Below are 19,807 nucleotides of genomic sequence, written 5' to 3'. Positions count from 1 at the left end.
AGCCCCATCTCTAAATGCAGGCACAGTTCTCGGCGTCGCCTCCACCAAAGCTGCTCGAGTTGGTTCTTCTCGACAACCAAACAAAAACTGGCGAAAAGAAGTGGGGAGGGGAGAACGGTGGCGCACTGGCAATGAAAAGAGAAGGGGAGGTTAGCTGGCTGGCTAGGGTTTCATCTAAAAGCATATAAAATGTGGGTTGTTTTAAGAGGCGGGTTGTTAGCGGGTTGTACGTGTTGAACCCGATTATCAGTTCAAACTTCAAACTGGTTTTTCAGTGCAAGTCGGGTCGAATTTCACGTGCGGGTCGGGTCAAACAGATTTTTTGCACAAGCCTACCCTTAATCCACTTTGGCAATGGAGGTCTAATGGGACTCACATAGTGTCAAGGCCTCATCTATCAACATCATTTACAATCATATCTACAATTCTTGAAATCAACTATATCTTTTTGCTAATCATTTTATCCAACAATCATATCTACAATTCTTGAAACTTAAGATCTTCTTTTGCCAACCCTTCTTCTTCTTAACCTTTTTTGTTATAGCTATCAGTGTCGATGAAATCCTATAAATTGATCAACCTCTAACAATAAACCTATGGCACAAACACTGGGCAACCACTAGTCTATCAAAATCATCTCCAAAAACAAATAAAAACCAACACAGTGAGTATGAAAAACAAAGTCCTTGAACTTTACCATAGCCTTCGGGTTGAAATAGATATGCAACGGGGGCACTCTAGGGCAAAATTCAAAGATGAGTGGTGCTGTGACGAGGAGGCACTTTAGAGACATTGTTGATGTCGATTTTCACCCCCAAAAGATGAGTGACGGATGGTGTTCAACGGTACAAAGAAGTTGAAATCGAGAGAGATTGTTGTCGAATATTCTTGAGCCAAGCTGAAACAAAGAGGAAATCACACAAACCACAAACGATGGGGATCGAGAGACGAAATCAGAAAATCTCAGGATGAATGGAGAGAAGATTATTTGCCAAAAAGAGAAAACGAAGAGAAAATGCAAGTGAAAGCAAGGCTTGGGAGGGAAAGGAAGAGAAAATACAGAAATTCGAGGGAAGAAAGTGTGGTAAATAAAAGAAGGCTCAATCTATACAACCATGAAGTGCATAAACGTCATGTAATCGCTTTAAAAAATAGTAGAGTCTACTATTAAAAAATTAATTTTTTTCATGTGAGTCTCATGTTTATTCACTTTTTTTATAATGATTACTCGATGATTACACAATTCACAATTGCAAATATATTTTCTCATCTAGAAATGCCTAATCCAATGAGGATGCTCTTAGCCCTTCCTTTGTGGCTATTTCATGCTCCTGCAGAAAATAACTAACCCATAACCCAGGAGCAGAGATCTCTGTAACATGAAAATTCAATTACAAATGGTCCTATTGATCAGAGTTTAAGCCAGGAGAGTAAGGCATATTGTTTCCCTGTGAAATGAGCATGTGGACAACAATGCTTCTTAAGTGATATTGATTACTACCATGGTAAATTATCCCATGTTTCTAACCAATAAGAATCATCCCTTGTTTAGGCATAAGAGATATATCATTCCAAGCAATAGAGTGATATATGTTTGTTTATTATATGTACATCCAGCACTTGATTTGGTTTAGGTACCTGTTGAACTAGCTAGTATATTGATTCATAGAATTAATGCCCGGCCATGGAATAATCTGAACAGAAGTTTATCTCTTGGTACGAGCTTTCTGGATTGGATGCAATGCATTTGGAATTGGCAACTGCCTACTAATGGCGCGAACCATAGCGTCTCTGTCTTTGCTGAAATGATTTTAGGGCCTCTACAAACTCAGCTTTCCCAAAATCAGGCCAGAGTGCTTGCACAAAGAAAAATTCGGTGTAGGCCAGCTGCCACAACAAGAAGTTGCTGACTCTTTGTTCGCCACTGGTTCGTATTAGCAGATCAGGGTAGGGAAATTCAGTACAGTTTGTTTCTAATTCCTGTTCAATTAGACCTTCGCCGACGTCTTCCAGTTGAATAACACCATCTTTAACTTTGCTAGCAATACTTTTGCATGCTTGCACGATGTCATATTTCCCACTGTAGCTAACTGCCACAATGAGTTGGAGTCTAGAGTTGTTTTTTGTGGTCTCCTCTGCATCACTTATCAATTTCTGTAGAGACTCTGGAAGCTTGGATGAATCACCAATCACACTTATTTTAATGCCTTCCCTGTAAAAGCAAAAGTAGATAAACCAATCCATCTCAATATTGAATCCAAAAGGACCAACACCAACAATCCCATATAACTGAAGCAATGGTCTGCCTCCTAGGATGTGATTGCTTTACTTGCTAATATGGAATATGCGAAGTTTCATGCTTCTAAAGGAGATTACCTAGAACCTTTTTCCCATGATAAATCTATAAGGAACTTACAAAGATAGATTAATGAGGAACATATAATCGTAGCTCATCACTAATAATGTCACACGATAAGCTGACAATTACAAACTACTTGCTGAAGGAGAATTGATGAATCAAGTGGCATTCATCCTATTTATAAGATATCAGAATTGATTGAGGAATGAAACTCGAAGAACTACAGATGTAAATCAGGAAGTCTTGCACTCAAATGGGTACAATTTTTTTCCCACTTTTACCATAGTTCTTTTCTATAAGATAATTTGCTAATTAACCCAAATCAGATCCATTGCTTCATTTTCTCAGAAAAATAAGTTAAAAAACGTAGGTGATTTTCTTATTTTATGCATGTAACTCAGAAGAGTTACATAAATTGTTTTCCTTGTTTGACAATGCTAGAGAACTCTATGAATGGGGAGAAATAATAACAAATTGGAAAGTGGGGCCATCCCATCTCTATTTGAACAGAAAAAAGGAACCACCGTGCAACCAAGTTACCTGCTGGGGGCAAGGTAATTCTTCCAGAGAAGTAAAAACTGATGGGCTATGATGGAAAAGGCACCACTATACAAGCATTGTGAGTACGAGGTCTTTCAAGAATAACTTAAAAACATCACAGCCAGAAAGCAAAAAGGGTAGTGCATCCATAAGTAACTAGCTTTGATTAAATCAACTTCATCAACGCCTCTCTCTTACATAATTAAGTAAAAGTAGCATATCTTTTGTACCCCATATAATCATGCACATAAGCTCTAACATAACACATAAGATATCAATTAAAAATATCGTGTTTTATATGATATAAGCTATAAGCGTAACATCTACAACCTCTCTGTTGGCTAATTCCATATCGGTCATGATTCTAACATCTTATAGAAGCACTTACCTTAACACAAGGATACCCTTGTCTCTGCAGTTGCTCCAAACCCTAATCACATCCTTGATGTTTATTGAATTCGAATAAACATCAAGTGGCCAAATAGTGGCCAACAAACTGGGATATGATAATCTCTGATTAAGTTGTTAGATTGAAAAGACTCATCATAACACGAACTTGTTAATGAATACAGAAATTAATACATATTACCCCCATCACAGCTCTCCGGTGATGAGTCGACGACAGAAGAATAACTCAACACCGAAAATCTATTCCTTTTTCGTTACTCATGCTCCACATGGATCACTTAACCTATACCTACCACTTGGAAATCACCCCTAAACTTCGCAAAGAAAATATATACAATATGCAACACAAAATTAATGAGCGAGAAAATGATAAAATGGAAAAAGAAGCCAAAGAGATTCTACAAAAGTAAATCGACATGACTTTATATGAGAGGGAGAGAGAGTTGGTAACAATTACCTCATAAAATTTTGAAGTTGTGACTTGATCTCTCTTTCGAACAACGTCATCAAGAAATCAACCTCCACCTGCACAATAAGCAAACCAGCCATTAATAAAAGTTCCACGTGCACATTCTTACCAAAATGAAAAAGCATAAAAACGCTGCTAAAACCTGTACTCTAGCAAAAATCACTACCATTCATTCATACGTTCAAAGGCAACAAAAGCACGTTCGTAATAGTATTCCTATGCTTATTGAGAGCTAAATCAACGCTCTATCCACGTTCGTAATCAAGATAATTGCTCATAACATCGCCAAGAAAACACAGGCAAACGGACCTTGGGCCGAATCCAATTGTCGTAAGAAAAGGCGAAAACGGTGAGAACCCGGATCCCCCAGTGGGAACAGAGCTCAACGAGCTCCCGCAGGGACCGTGAACCGGCCTCGTGTCCCGCCGAGGTCGGTAACCTCCTCAGCTTGGCCCACCTCGCATTTCCGTCCATGATAACCGCCACATGCTTCGGCATCATGTCTTCCCGGACATCCTCCGGCAAAGGCTCTCCCTCCGGTGCCTCACCGGCGATGGAGTTTCCGCCTCTTCCCTCCTCTCTGACATTTTCTCGGAGGGCTACTTTGACCAAGGTAGTTGTTTCGACCTGCCCTTGAAGTTTACGAGAAGGAAGCGGAGAGAAGGGGTGAGATTCGGCTCCGGTCCGGCGAGAGCGGGAGGAATTGGGTCTAAGGGGAATAAGAGTGTTATTGGCTGGAATTGGAAGCAACAAGGATAGCATTATCCTGGTCTAGGCTAGGGTTAAGGCTCCACCGGAACTCTGCTTCACCTTTTGCCGCTTCTTGGTTCTTGTTCTGCTAACTGCTGCTGCTTCTCTTGACCGTTGGAGGCTTTATAGATCGCCCTTTTTATAGCAAATCTGGTTAGGCCAAATGGAGCAACGACGAGATTTTTCAAAAAAAGAAAAAAAAATGCAGCAATGACGAGGAAGGATGTCGTTTGAAGGATACGACGACGGTTCACCTTTCATGTTAGCATCGTTACATTTGGTTCACATATAGTTGACTGGCTATTAGAATGTGCGTGAATGATTCGAACTGTTATATTTCTTTTGGTTTTTTTCCCCTAAGAAAATTATATTTTCATACATAAATATTTATATATATATATATAACAATAAATCTTACATTTTTTTTTTTTATATCATGATCATTTTTATAGGCAAAAAAAATTATTTAAAATATATAAAAATGCATAGTCCGAATACACAAAAAAATATATAAACATGAAAATTAACCGAATTACAAGTTAGAAAATAGAAAAAGAAACGAAAAAATCATGATCATGAGTTGCTAACTTAATAATAATTGCCTTATTTTCACAAGGTTTGATGGATTAAAACGGATTTTCTAAGATGCTATTATTATGAAAAATAATATTTACAGTTTAAAAATATATAATTTTTGCATACTCTTTTAAAAAAAAATAGATAAATCTAAAAATTATATTAAAAATTTATTTTTTTAATAATGAATTTTCATTTTTTTTCAGAAAAAAATGCCGTACACACCTTATAATTATAATTAAAATTATTTTATTATTATTATTATTATTGTTATTGACAGATAAAATGATATGAGCCTCAAATCTTTTCCACTTTTGTCTTTTATTGTCTAGAAAAAAAAAAAAAAAACATAATAAGATCCAATCGAGAGTTTGCATAAAACAAGAGGATCGTAGACACAATAATAATAATAATAATAATAATAATAACGAAATCCCATCTACAAAAACTCCATAACCATACAAAAACATACGGACGTGAATTAATAATATATATACATGATAAATGTCTTCTATTATCAAATCAATAGCCATTAGCCACGTGTGAATGATAAAAGCCACGTTAACTATTTAATTAAATAGGAAACGAGCAAAGCAAAAAATAAAAAATAAAAAAATTAGCATAAAGAGAGTAAAATAATATTACGTACAGTCGTAAAGTGTATAAATATTATATAATTTTTTTTAAAAAAAATTTGAATCTACTAATAAAAAATTAATTGTTTTATATAAATTCTATATTTATTTATTTTTTTAAAAAAAATTATGCTATACTACAAATATGATTTCTAGAAGAAAGTATGCTTAGTGAAGAGCATCGATTCATCTGGTTGAAGATGATTGTGATTTTTATTAAAACAGTTGGTCCACCCACCTTCACACATGTGCTGTTCAATTGGCCCACCCATCCTCTCCCTCCTTCACAAATGTGGCATTCAATTTGAGTACATACTCTGCACATATTTTGAGGTATTGCATTTTTTAAAAATATTTGTAAAATTATTTGTCACATCTAAAAGAGTTATGTTATTTATACAAGTCTGGCGTATAACACGCTACTTAAAACACGATTATTAAAAACTTTCAACTGAGGAAACTGTGAAACTCATTATACATTAAATATATAAAAAAAGTCAAATTACTCGTACCTTTTTAGGTAAGTTAAGGTTGTATGATTAACCCGTGTAGCCGATCCGACCGAAATCTCTAACTTGACCCAAGTTAAAAGGATTGATCCGAAGCAAAATGGGTTCGAAAATGGACATTTTTGTTTGTTTTCTACTTGTGATCGGTTCAATTCGGTTCGGTTTGATTTGGATAATTACCCAATTCCAAATGTGGTTGTTGTCTTATATTCTTCCATCATTGTGACTCTTCTCACCACATACTAATTTATCTGATCAAGGTTGTGACATGCTCTAACTAGTCAATATATGTCTCCGCTCTTTTTTACTTTTTTTTTTTTATTGTAAAAGACTCTGTTTCCATTCATAAATATGTTTCAAGTTGTACAAGTTTATTGTATTGAATCTCTCTACATACTTCTTTTGGACTCTAGTTTATCAACACTATTTCCTCCTTACAAGCTAGAGCTACTTTTGCTAGTTTATGTGCAACCCTATTACATTTACAAAATACATGTTGAATTATCTAATCTACTCTATTTTGGAAGACACTTCTTATATCTTCTAGCAGACTTCCATACCAAGACCACTCCTCCTTTGAACTACTCACTACTTTTGCCACAATCTGTGAATCCCCTTTAAGCATGACATTTTTGAGATTCAATTTAGTGCATAGCTCTACTATTTTTTTCAATTCAAATGTGAAGGAACCAAATAAAAAGCTTATTTTAAGAGGGGTGGGTGCAACAAGCAAAAATAGTTATGAAAGATACCTGGGACTGCCTCCATGGTGGGGAGATTGAAGTGTATTTTTGAGGCATTAAAAATAGGGTGTGGCGGAAGATTAGTTGCTGGAAGAATCAATTATTGTCTCCCCCAGGGAAGAAAGTACTGATAAAGGCCGTGATACAAGCAATCCCAACCTATCCTGTGTAAAGAATTATCCAGTATGATGGCAAAATTCTAGTGGGGATATAAACAGAATGATAGGAAAATTCACTAGATGAGATGAGAAGTAATGGGTATGGCGAAAAATAATGGGGGTCTCAAGTTCATAAATTTAGAAAGCTTTAATCAAGCCATGTTGGCAAAGCAGGGGTGGAGGATTCTCACAAATCCTAGCTTCTTAATAGCAAGGATTTTTTAGGAGAAGTACTATAAGAACTCAAATTTCCTTTAATGCAAAGCTGGGATCAAGACCTTCCCTTATGGAGGCAAGGGATTTGCTGAATGAAGGTATAATATGGAAGGTGGGTAATAGTCACAGTATCAATATTTGGGAGGGAAAAATGGATTCCAAGGCTATCATCTTATTGTATACAATCACTAGTGAGGGTGCTTAATGAAAACTCAAAAGTGAGGGAATTGATAGATGAAGAGAGAAAGTGTTTGAAGGAAAACGTGGTTAGGGAGATCAAGGCAGGTTTAAGGAGTGAGATGAGAATTTTTTATTTTGTTTGAAAGTTTAAAATATTTTGTTTTAATATTATTATTGGTTTGGAATTTGAAAAAGTTGAATTGTTTATTATATTTTGTATAGAGCTTTGAAAATGTGTAATGATGAGATGAGAATTTTGTGTTTTATCTTGTGCCCCAAACCAGCCTTAGTGAAGATGAGGCAGAGTTAATTTACAACATTCTCTTGAGTTTGATTGGTATGCAAGATAAAAGAATTTGGGGGCATTCCAAGAATGGAGTTTTCACAGTAAGAAGTGCCTATCACTTGGATATAGGAAGAAAGAAGCAGACCAAAAAGGAGTCCTTAAGAAATAAAGAAAATGAGGAGAGGTGGAAGAGCCTATCTTAATATACCTGGAGTGGTGAAATCCTTTATGTGGAAGGCATTAAACGATTGTCTCCCCACGAGGAAAAATTTAATTGCAAGGAAGATATGTGAGAACCCTCTACGCCCAATTTGTGAGCAAGAAGTGGAATCTGCCTGCCATACTTTATGGAGCTGCAAAGCTTTGTTTGATGTCTGTATTGAATTTGGAGGTCACATTAAAAAATGGTCTAATTCAGAAGAGGAGATGGTGTATTTGTGGTAGAATCTAAGTAAAAGTTTATCAGAGGAGGACCTGACAAGTGTAGCTGTGACTATGAGAAGGATTTGGTTGAAATGAATGAATTCCTTCTTCAGCAATCTTTTATAGGCCCGAAGGAGTTGGTGCTATCTGTTAAGGTAAGTCTGATGGAATTCCAACAAGCACAACATACTACGAAGGGTGAAAGAGAATCTCGAATAATAAGGAGAAACCAAGCAAGATGGAAGGCACCTAAAGGTGGATGGATTAAACTAAATTGGGATGCTGACCTAAACTCGAAGGAGAAAATGATGGGTGCTAGGATCAATGTAAGGGATTCAAAGGGAGAAGTACTGATGTCAGTGTCTACAAGAAGGGGTGGTGTGTCCCACCCTCTGGTGGTCGAGAGTAAGGCATTGTGGAGAGCAATAGAGATATTTCTCTACTCTTGATTGGATGGTACAAGTACAACTTCATTTTATTCTTACTTTACTTATGAGAATAGCGAGGCATGCATGTAGGCTGAACATGCTTTCAGGTACAAGTAAAACTTTTTTTAGGTCAGTTTTGGTTTCACAAATTTTTCAACATATCTCATTTTATTTCATCTCATCTCAACATTCAAACACTATTTGATATAAAAGAAAAAATCCAAACACCATTCAATCATAAACATTTTTCAATTTCAGATTTTCAACTTTTTTATCTAATTACTACCTAATCATTACAACTTTTTCAAATTTCTAACAAAACACAAAAAACAATTCAATTTGTTTAAATTCTAAAATAAAAATTATATTATAATATTTTTTTAACTTCATAATTTTTTAATTTAACTTTTTCACTCCTTTTCTAAAACTTCATAAAGCATTTTAACTCAAACTATTTTACTACTATTCACAAATTATCTCACTATTATTCACTAATTTCTCATATCATCTCATTTTATCTATATAACTAAACAAATCCTTATTCTTTTATTGGTTGTCAAAATCAATACAAAAGTAGGTTACAAGCAAAAAATCTGGCAATTGCATATGTTACAAATGAAAGCAGAGTCAAAATCGGAAATTCCACTAAACCACTGGTGTCAATTAGCATGGAAAATGGGAATTGCGTAAAAATCCGATTTTTGAAAATTATATTCGGGTTCAGACATTCGGTTAATAGGTTCGGTCGGGAGTTATTTACTCGAAAGTTTCTTTTCGGGTCAGAATAGTAACTTTTCGAACTGAGCCAAGTCGGGTGAACAGTCTCAATTGTAAGTTATAATGTGGCAAGCTAAGCCTGTAAATAGATTTATTCCATCTAAAAATATATATATTTATTATGAAGTTCTCTTCAATTCTTTTTTAATTTCTATTTTCCTGTTAATGATCAAAATACAATATCTATGTTGGGTCATGAAATTTGAGGTACTTTTTGCATTTTTCTTTTTTGAATTATGAAGTTCTCTTCTATTTTTTCTCCTTTTCTGTTGATGATCAGAATACAATATTCGTTTGTCTGAAATTTAAGGTACTAATTGCATTTTTTTAAATTATGAAGTTCTCCAATTTTTTCTCTTTCCCTGTTGATGATCGGAAAACAAGATTAGTGTTGGGTTCTTTAAATATTTAGCTCGAGATTATACTCTGTGTTGGGATTACAGTATCTATTCCATCTAGAGCCACATTTGTTTATTGACTCAGACAATAAACTTGTCAGCTCTTTCTTTTAGCTCCTTCGCATGACAATCTCATCTAGAGTCATATGGTCTCCATTGTAGTATCAGAGCATGCTGTAGACTTATTTGATCCCTAGTTCGTGGAAGTTGAAGATGATTCCAACGAGCATCCATCAATGGAGCTAACCGGTGATGTACAGAAGGTGGAAACCAAATTGGCACACTCAGTACCAGTTCCTCTCAGATAGCTTAAAGGAGATTTGATATCAGTTGAGTTCTCCCACTTCTGCAACTGAATCCGCAGTTTCTAGTTCCCCACAGAGCAAGTTCTATCACTCTTTTGTGACAGATTCTTTAGAGTTTTTAGGCCTGTGAATCTTAAATGAACTGACTCATTTTCTACCCAAGTAAATGATGATGAGAGAGAGAGAATAAGATAAATCTTAAAAAAAACTTCATTGATTGTATTGAAATATAAAATTGAAATAAAAAGAAACCTCGGAATTTTCTTATTACATCAAAGATTGACGTGATGCCATCTCTTCCTCTAGAGCAACATGGATGATCAGCTTAAATTAAACATGCAACTTAATGATAGAAACTTAAAATTTCACAAGCAAAAAGAAAGAGATCAGGTGGGTGCATGGGTGGTAAAAGAGAAGGCAGTACTGCTGCTTGGCATTTGCCACCACCATTTATGAACTAGAATTTAGAAATAAAGCCTTATTGCAGAGACATCGCAGATAGATAGAAGTACTATATATACAAAAAACATCTTGATCAGCTTGAAAATCCATGCATGCATTCTTGATCTCTGAGTAACTTTTAAGAAGTATTCTCCTCTTTTCTTGGACTTGCGCCTGTAGCTTTTGCAAACCTCTAGCATGCTGTATTTGATGGAGCTCTCAATTGGCCCACATTAACTACTCATGATCTCTCTAAATTTGAAATGGGAATTATAACCAAAGTTTAATTTTCCGGTGCTTCACAAAATGGATGATGATCATATATAATAATATTGTAAGAACTACGTACGTACTACACTTATGGATATTGCATGCACCATCCTTTTTAGTTTGGGATCCATGTAAATCCCAAACCACGTAGCCAGCTCAAGCATTCAGGCTCCTGAGGATAGTTTAACACCCAAGTTGCTGGTTGTTTCATCTGTCATCAAAATTTCAGGAATAATTAATTTCTTTTCTTAACCGCAAGCATATATATATGCTGTATTTCTAAGAATCTGACAGAAATTGGATAGTCCAATTCTAGAAAGAGATAGACATATCAGGTGAGTCGTCATACAACTTTTGATACTGTCTAAATAGGATCTCCAGATAAACTAAATAGGTCCCACAAAAACAATTGATCATTCCGTCATTACAAGAAAATTATTTATTTATAACCAGTTATTTCATACAAAAATTATTATTTTATGTTACAATGAGTCTGTTTTGTCACAAATAATCCATCATATATGCTCATTTTTCTTCTTGTAGTGCGTATCTCTCACTACTACATATTAGAATATCTAATTTGATTAGGTAATGAGAGTAAAAGTGATAAGTGTTAATCATGTTATAATTATTGCTAACTTAAGAACTAACGAATCTAGACGAACTTAATCCGAAAGATGACAAGAAATTAGAAAGTTGCATTCTGCATCATATGGGTACATAGGCACTTACTCATGGGGATGTTATCGACAAAAAAGCAAGCACCAATGACAAGGTAGCATAGGAAAAGTACGACTCCTTTCATGTAATGCGAAGTTCCATCCTGAAAAGTACAACAAATATTGGCATATATAGGAATCGTCATGTGTTGGTACTGTTATATATTAACGTTAAAAACTTGTCCACAATGCTTAACAGGAGATCAAAGCTGACATCTATATAGAGAATTGATAAATAAATAAAAAGAAGTCGTACCTGTAAAGTGAAGGCTGTGATAATGATCGTAAAAGCAAGAGAACCAGTTTCAAGAAGACTGAAATCAAGATCCATGCGGATTCCCATTATCCAAGCAACAATTACGCTTAGAGGAACCTTAAAAATTGGATAGATAATTGGATTTGTTAGATTAATATTATATGCAGTCATAGAATATATAAGCGCCGTGCAGTCTCTTTAAAAAAAAGTGAGATCCGTTATTAAAAAATTAATTTTTTTCATGTGATTCTGCATATATTCATTTTTTTCAAAATAATTGCGCAGCGCTTGTGCACTCACGACTGTAACTATAATTTCTCTAGCTCATTGGTATATATGTTAAAGGCAATCTTACCACAAACATGGAAATTTGAGTTGCAGATCCCAGAGCCACACCAAGAGATATGTCCTGCACGATATCCAGAATTCTCAATACTTAAAAAATCAAATTAGCATAGATTCAATAAAGGCAATATAGGTAGAAAAAAATCTTGTATATTTCATACCAACTTGTTCTTGAATGCAAAGATGATCGATCCAGCATGTTCTGCTGCATTTCCAACGATTGGTAGCAAAATTATGCTGATGAAGCTAACAGAAATTCCCCAAGAGTCCGATGCGGCCTAATTAATTGGTTTTATATTAAAAATTAAATTATTTTACAAATCAAATCTTATCATATCATATCATATCAATGACTTGTAAATATATATAATTTCTATTTATATTGCGGAGAAGGCAGCTTGCATGTATACCTCGATGGTTCCCACGACATACTCCGATAGCACAGCTATGATGATCGTCATGCCAACCAGCCAAGCGAAGGCACTCCAAAATCCTATCACTGCCTTCTCTTCCTCCTCGTCATCCTGTCCATTTGCACTGAAATTAAAGCACATACATTCCTAAACATTTTGGTATTTTTGTCCAGTTGTTTAATATAGATTGTATGTGTAAAAGGATTGTAGGAGATGGGTGAAAGACTTGACATGAAGAAAATATTAGTAATTTATCATATAAAACAATTGAATAATTAATTTTTATAATTAAGGTCGATATTAGACAAAAATGGAAAAGCAAATAATTTTCGTATGGAAAATTGTTATTCTTCATCATTTTAATTATCACGATCATTTTTCGTGATGTAATATGTTCGAATAGTTGGAAGGATATTAAATAGAGTTTGTATATAGAACTTTTTTTTTTTTTTTTTTTCATTTCATATACATATGGTTGGATTGGCTATATAATTGACCACAATGAATTTTACTGTTAATTAAGATATACATTAATCATGTTTTCATCTTGGCTTTGTGGTATGTATATATAGGATTATTAATCACCTCTTGTGATTCAAAAATTTCCCTGTGGGTTTTTAATTGGAAGAAGATGTATGCAATGTATGCTATAAGCATGACAATGCTGCTTGCTCTTGACAACTGAAGGGTATAGCGATCTGTGAAATTGTCAACCCCGGAGGCCGCATATTTGAACATCAAGGGCAATAGGTGGCATAGCAATCCAAGCAACAAGAGGAGCGAGTTCACATCTGCTTGTTTCTGTTATACCAAAAAAAATATAAATGAATTCGTATCAAAACGATCATAACAAAACTCAAAATTCCAATAATTTTCCTGTGCTAGATTTGTAAATCATTACAAGAAAAACGACATTTGTCATTAATTATTTGCGACGAGGATGACTATTTGCAATAAAAATAAACTCATTTTAACATGAAATAACTTATCATAAATAAACAGTTTTTTTACGGTGAATAAAATTTTTCTTTATAAAATAATTGATTAATATCGATCTTACTCTGTCGTATCTTTGTTCCTTTTTAATGTTGGCCAAGCCTCCGCAGAGAAGGGAGGTGCCAAGAACAAGAAGAAGGTTGGAAAGGATGGAACCCAAGAGGGAGTACTTGACAACATGTATTTTGTTTTCGTGAAGAGCAAATAGTGCAATTATTAGCTCCGTTGCATTCCCACACGTTGCATTCAGAAGCCCTCCAACTGCATATATATATAAAATCCAACAGTACTTCATGTTATTTTAGTTCATTTCAATGAATATATATGGATTCGATTACGAATCATGAGTTATGAATGGTACTATTCAAAACAATACCTGTGGGACCAGTGTAGTATGCGATTTGCCTACAGTTTTGTTATGGGAAAAACATGTTAGAAATTTCCTTTTGTTGTTATAAACGTCGGAAAAAATGACACATATCGATTAAACTGCGAACTCACTCGGTCAGAAAGCTGACACGTTCAGCAAGCGGGGCGAGTCCAAGTAAGCTCAAGGCAAATATCCAAGGCTAAAAATAAATATAGGTCAATAATATCAAGATTAAGATCGAGTCGAGTCGAGTTTATTACACTATCTGAACTAAAAAGAACATGCAGTACTACTTACTCTTCCGAAATTATGGAAGTCTGCAACAACAGCTAGAGGAATGGCGGGGAAGAGTATGGCAAGCTTGGTGCCAAGGACCACCTCTTGCAAATTAGCCAACAATTGTCTAAGCATTTTGAACCTAATTTTCGAAACAAGTGCTGGATCCGACTTCTTCCGCAAAATGGAAGACGAAACGTTTTGTGCTGATCTTCCATTCCAGAGCTCCTTGTTCACCAATCCCTTAGGCTGATCTCCTCCTCCTCCTCCTCCATTCTCCATGTTGTTCATCAATGCCGCCTCTGCTGCTGATGCTGGTTGTGAATCCATGGCGGATAATCTATATAAATATGGAGATCAATCGAACGAAACCCAGAAAGAAAGAAAGTAGTTCGATCTGATCTCGGACTAGATCTCTTTGTGATATTATTTATGGGGATCTTATATAGGGGAATGAGATTGATTGGAAAACGTAGAGGGCAGCACTGTTCATCATGTATTTGTTTGGTGTAGCTAGTAGCTTCCGGGAATTTTCGCAGCCCTTGTTTCCATTCTTGCATGAACCTCAATGTACGTACTTGACATGTAGCCTCCCTCGATCTACATGCAGGTGTTTGCTTTGCTTTGCTAGCAACATGTACGTTAATCGAAAGACGTTGGAAATTAAGAAATAGTACTGTAGTTCTACGTAGTACTTTTTATGTATCATATGATCATAAGAAACTAGCGTACGTACTAGATTGGACAATATATATCTACGCGGGGAGACTGACAAATAGAAGCCGGCGCCGTTCTGTATAACGTACGTACAGTAAACTTAATTGGATGATCATGAATATCATCTGATCTCAGGAAATTTCTATTCCTGTACGTTTTGGGTAGATTTTGGAAAAGTACCGGCATTGCTCGTCGGTGGTATATATATATATATATATATATATATATAATATTTATTGAGTATTTAATTTTTTAAAAAATTTACGTGAATAATAATACTATTTCTCTCTGAAATCGGATCCAAGAAATTGGACAAAGATTTTGGAGGATATTAGCCCGTATATATAATTTGTAAAGATTTTATGAAGAATGCTATATATTGGATTACCAGATTCTTCGTATTGTTCTCAAATATTACTATTAATTACCCTTTCATTTACAGCTGCCACTTGCCTTTCATTCAATGGTATTTAGTGCATTGATTGGATGATGATATTGCTGTAATTAATTTAATGGTATTTGTACGATTGATATTGCTGGCATCTTGACCAATAAATTTTATTGATATGCAATAAGGATTTGTATCTAAAATAGAGTGATGCTAAGTATAGTTACGGGGTGTATTAAGTATCGTGCAATCGGTTTGAAAAAGAATAGATCTATTATTAAAAATTAATTAATTTTTCATATGGATCGACTTATATTTATTTATTTTTTTTAAAGTGATTGCATGATGCTTGTACACTCACGACTGTAACTATCATAAAAAAATATATTTGCAACCATGAATTATGTAACCTCCGCGTAATTATTTTAAAAAAAGTGAATAAAATATAGAATTTATATAAAAAAAATTAATTTTTTAATAGTAGACGTTACTCTTTTTCAGAACGATTATACGTCATTTACGTATTTCACGATTGTATGTAAAATTATTCATAAAAAAAATGGGGTTTTAAAGGCAATCCAGACTCTCCCCAAAATCAAGCCACCCGAACCGCTGGTTCATCGAGAAATTACTTGTGAAAAGTTATGTCTGTCTATGGAAAGAACATATAGATATATACAAATTGTTTTATACTCACGTATAATATTATATGATATTCAAATTCGTACCCACTTATAACCAACATACGAAGAAATAGGATTATGATGACGTTACTTCATGCCACAAAGTAATTATTAAGAAAATTATGGTAGAAAAAAAAAATTGAATTATGGAATTGTACAAAAGCTAATTTGGGATACTTTGAATACAAAGACAATGACTATGCCTCGTTGATTACAAGATAAGATAAAATATGATGAGATAAAAATTGAAAACTAATTAAAATATTATTTTTTAATATAGCATGCACGAGCAATTTGCATGTGCTTCCCATAAATTTGTAAAGCATTGCTAGCTAGCTTGACTGGAGAAATTAATAATTTGCTAGCTAAATATATTCTGGCTAATTTATTTTATTGCTCGATACTTCAAAAAGTACATGGGATTATATAAATATATATATCTTCATATATATAAAATGACTATCTAACCGAGATTCATGTTTTAACAGATTTTATTATTTTCCATTAAAGTTAACGCCTTTTTGAGATGATGACGGTTGGTATTAGTTGCTCCCAGTTTTGCAAGGTTGGGCTGTTTGATATGTGTAGCTTAAGAGCACTAGCATTACGCCCCTACGGGGCGGGAACATCCATTTCTCGCACCCTGCCTCGCATAGAGTGGGGGACGGAGTTTTCACCCCTATTTCCGGGACGGGGTGCGAATCCACCCTGCCTCTTTTCACTTAAAAAAATACTACATTTATTTGATTTAAAAATTATTTATAAGTTTAAAAGTAATTAAAAATATATTTTTAAATCCAAATTATAAATTTAAATTTTGTAAATATGACTATAATTTAAAAACTATATAATTTTTAAATTTGCTAATGCATATTTTGTGTAAATTATAGTGTATTAGTTTTTAAACTATGTTTATATATTTATACACACAAATTGTAATATATATTTATATATACACAATTTGTAAAATATAAATATATATTTATGTTTATATATGTATATAATATATATATAAATGGGGCCGGGGGAAATGCGAGGCGGGGTTTGGCCCTCCCCGCCACCCGCCCCAACTAGAGGCCCTAGATGCGAGGCTGGGGCCCCGCCCCCACATGGGCAGAGCGGGGTTGCCCACCTCGCCATACGAGGGCAGAGCGAAAGCGGGGTAGAGCAGCTGCTGCCCACCCCTAACTAGCATTGGTTTGGGCAAAGTTGAAGGTTGGCCAAAATTTAGATAAGTTGTACTAAAAAGACCCCACATTGAATTGTGCATCTCTAAAATAATTTGAATTTCTGCTACAGTGATCGGCCAAATTTGAAGAACCAAATTGATTCACCAAAAGTTAAAATAATAATTTCTCACTCCATTGAAAATATGGTTAGTGAATATTTAGATAGAATATTAGATATTTGGTTAGTGAATAAGAAATTTAGATAGAAATTTAGATAAATTTAATCTTAATTTTTTGTTGTTAGTATTAAATAACCATTGAAAATATGATTTTTTAATATTAATTTAATTAGAATATAATTATTATTAATATTAAATTGGTAGAATTATAAAATGTGATACAAATAAATTAAATAAATAAATTATTATTTTAATAATATTTTATTATTTTATAGAGAGTAAATGGCTAATCCAATATGGAAATTAAATTTAAATGAAATAGATAAATATAAAAAAATGTGATATTGGTTAAATTTTAAAAATACATTTAACCAAGCCAATACTAGTGCTATAAGGTGACTCTTGGCTTTGGTGGTGCAAGGATGGCATCCACACAGTGCTAGCTAGGGATTAATATATTCATTTATAGACCCCATTAATGCAAATTAATTTTTGTGCTGATTATTAAATTGCTCGCTAATGGGCCGGTTTCAATTATATTTTTTTTTTCTATTGATTTTGAAAACCGACTGAAACAAATCACATACATTGATCGATCTCTTTGTGAGGATGGAAAATCGAAATAGGGTTTAATAGAGTGAAATAATATATAGAAAAATAAAATTAAGTTCCATAATTCAGAAACAAAAAATAAATAAAAATTAAACAACAAAAATATGGTTCACACAAGTCATATTATTAAATCAGGAATTTTGTGGAGCTATGTATTGATCAATTAAAAAACAAATTTACTACAAGAAATCTGTTTATTTATTGTCAGTTATTTTCTATAAAAATGAATCTATTCTCTATGTTATAAATAATTATTTTCTTTGTAAATAATTTATCATAAATTTTAATTTAATTAAGAGAAAGATCGGTAAACATGTAATCAATAATTTTAATATTCAAACACATTGAATGAATAAATCTAATCATATATTTAAAGTGAGCATGTAGACAGGCAGGCAAGTTGCTTATTCCTTTTGAGGTGATCTGGGTCCACTCGCAAACCATCATCTTTTCCCCAAAAATTAACAATTAAAAAAGAACTAAAAAATCATAACATCCAAATAAAAAATAAGTAGAGGAATTTTTTAAAATAATTAGTAGGAAAATAGTTAGTAGTTGCTTGGAATTGGGAATTAAGTTTGACAAATAGTTTCTAAAATATTTTTTGTAAAAATAATCTTGAGAGAAGCCACTGTTTGGGAGCAGCCACTTTGCACACCCTATGTGGCATCATCCCAGCCATCTATCTGGGGAGAAGAAGTTAGTAGATTGTAGTGTGTGCATTGTGTGCACCACTACGGTGGATGCTATATAGCACTACTCTTTTTTGTATGTGATATTGAAATATGCTTTTGTTAGATTTCAGTTTTATAGTATTTTATCATTTGATTATTTATTTAATTAAGCGTAGGAAATAATTGTTATTTCTTTATTTCATCTTGCTTGTGTAGAACAATATCCAACAGTTGAAACAATTATTTCCTTCATTAATATAATGAGAAGTGGTAAGATTCTGTAAATAATTTTCTGTAAATAATACTGGAAAGCTAGCTGCTACTATGTTTGGTGAAGTAGCAGAAGAGGCATTTAATTGTTCAGCAGTTGAGTTGATGGAACATGCAGGAGATGTATCTTTTAAAATTTTTATTCAAAAATTGAGTTTGATTATAATGAGTTAATTAAAAAAGAAATTAGGTTTTTATTAATTATGTAAAGCTATTCAAATTTTATTTTGTAGGAACATCGAATATACATTAAAAGCGTTGTGGAGAAATTATCAAGAAAAACTTGGAAGAATCAAGTTTATACAAATCTAGAGAAATTGAAGGAGAAAAAACATATGCATTTTAATGTCCTCTCTATTGAGGTAATGCAAGATGAAGAAAATTCTGGATTATCATCTTAGAATCAAAATTATCTCAAACAACTTTCATAAAACTATGGACGATATTTATTTATAAGATCATATTATTTATAGTTTCTATTAATGCTCTTCTTTTATAATATATCACAACGTATAATTATTTATAAATTACATAAATATTACATCGTTATTTAATTAATCAAAAATATTATGTCTTTATTAATAAAAAATTAATTCTTAACAATAAAAAAAATTAAATATAAACTAAGCAAACGTACATTACACATTACTTTCACCGAGTATAAAGAAGCTTCTGCAGGTAAGGAATAACTCTGCTGGTAAGGAATAACTACTGCACGTGCAGCTAGGGACGATATTGTAATTAACCAGGGGATCAGAGAGGGCTTTTGATTATCTTAACATAAATTTCGGAAAATTAGAGAATTTTCAGATCACTTTTAATAATTTGTTAACAATGGCCATGCAAAGAAATCCTCACTCTAATAATTT

The 19,807-nt window shown here is 33.6% G+C and overlaps 2 protein-coding genes across 4 annotated transcripts; both read right to left on the bottom strand.

Annotated features, from left to right (window-relative positions):
• Positions 1 to 1,547: 1,547 nt before the first annotated feature.
• Positions 1,548 to 4,655, bottom strand: LOC121240535 (dehydrodolichyl diphosphate synthase 2-like). Its single transcript, XM_041137989.1, has 3 exons — positions 4,086 to 4,655; positions 3,765 to 3,832; positions 1,548 to 2,212 (listed from the first exon to the last, which is right to left on the bottom strand). Exons 1-3 carry the CDS (start codon positions 4,536 to 4,538, stop codon positions 1,768 to 1,770), a joined length of 966 nt encoding a protein of 321 aa, XP_040993923.1. The 5' UTR covers positions 4,539 to 4,655; the 3' UTR covers positions 1,548 to 1,767.
• A 5,706-nt stretch (positions 4,656 to 10,361) lies between these two features.
• On the bottom strand, positions 10,362 to 14,676 carry LOC121240534 (vacuolar cation/proton exchanger 3-like). Of its 3 annotated transcripts, none has more exons than XR_005935557.1 (12): positions 14,268 to 14,676; positions 14,102 to 14,169; positions 13,977 to 14,005; positions 13,665 to 13,861; positions 13,190 to 13,405; positions 12,602 to 12,715; positions 12,353 to 12,469; positions 12,202 to 12,255; positions 11,847 to 11,963; positions 11,604 to 11,694; positions 10,951 to 11,082; positions 10,362 to 10,853 (listed from the first exon to the last, which is right to left on the bottom strand). XR_005935557.1 is itself a non-coding variant. In XM_041137988.1 (11 exons), the coding sequence occupies exons 1-11, from the start codon at positions 14,574 to 14,576 to the stop codon at positions 11,036 to 11,038; spliced, it is 1,359 nt and encodes a 452-aa protein (XP_040993922.1). In that variant the 5' UTR covers positions 14,577 to 14,676; the 3' UTR covers positions 10,362 to 11,035. The 3 variants fall into 3 exon arrangements, 1 of the variants encoding a protein (XP_040993922.1); XR_005935558.1 differs by having other exon boundaries at positions 10,362 to 10,495; XM_041137988.1 differs by having other exon boundaries at positions 10,362 to 11,082.
• Between the last annotated feature and the right edge of the window lie 5,131 nt (positions 14,677 to 19,807).

Source organism: Juglans microcarpa x Juglans regia, chromosome 7S, assembly GCF_004785595.1.
Source record: "Juglans microcarpa x Juglans regia isolate MS1-56 chromosome 7S, Jm3101_v1.0, whole genome shotgun sequence".
Taxonomy (NCBI): domain Eukaryota; kingdom Viridiplantae; phylum Streptophyta; class Magnoliopsida; order Fagales; family Juglandaceae; genus Juglans; species Juglans microcarpa x Juglans regia.
Note: the sequence above shows the minus strand (reverse complement) of the source record. Positions and strands in the feature narration are given on the sequence as shown.

What these genes read in the sequence shown, in the direction of transcription:
- LOC121240534 (XM_041137988.1), bottom strand. Translation starts at nt 14,576, where the DNA reads ATGGATTCACAACCAGCATCAGCAGCAGAGGCGGCATTGATGAACAAC. An exon ending in TTGCATTCAAGAACAAGTTG is followed by an intron (nt 12,256 to 12,352) that starts GTATGAAATATA and finishes GATATCGTGCAG; the next exon opens with GACATATCTCTTGGTGTGGC. An exon ending in CTCAAATTTCCATGTTTGTG is followed by an intron (nt 11,964 to 12,201) that starts GTAAGATTGCCT and finishes CCAATTTTTAAG; the next exon opens with GTTCCTCTAAGCGTAATTGT.
- LOC121240535 (XM_041137989.1), bottom strand. Translation starts at nt 4,538, where the DNA reads ATGCTATCCTTGTTGCTTCCAATTCCAGCCAATAACACTCTTATTCCC. An exon ending in ACAATTGGATTCGGCCCAAG is followed by an intron (nt 3,833 to 4,085) that starts GTCCGTTTGCCT and finishes CTTATTGTGCAG; the next exon opens with GTGGAGGTTGATTTCTTGAT. An exon ending in CAACTTCAAAATTTTATGAG is followed by an intron (nt 2,213 to 3,764) that starts GTAATTGTTACC and finishes TTGCTTTTACAG; the next exon opens with GGAAGGCATTAAAATAAGTG.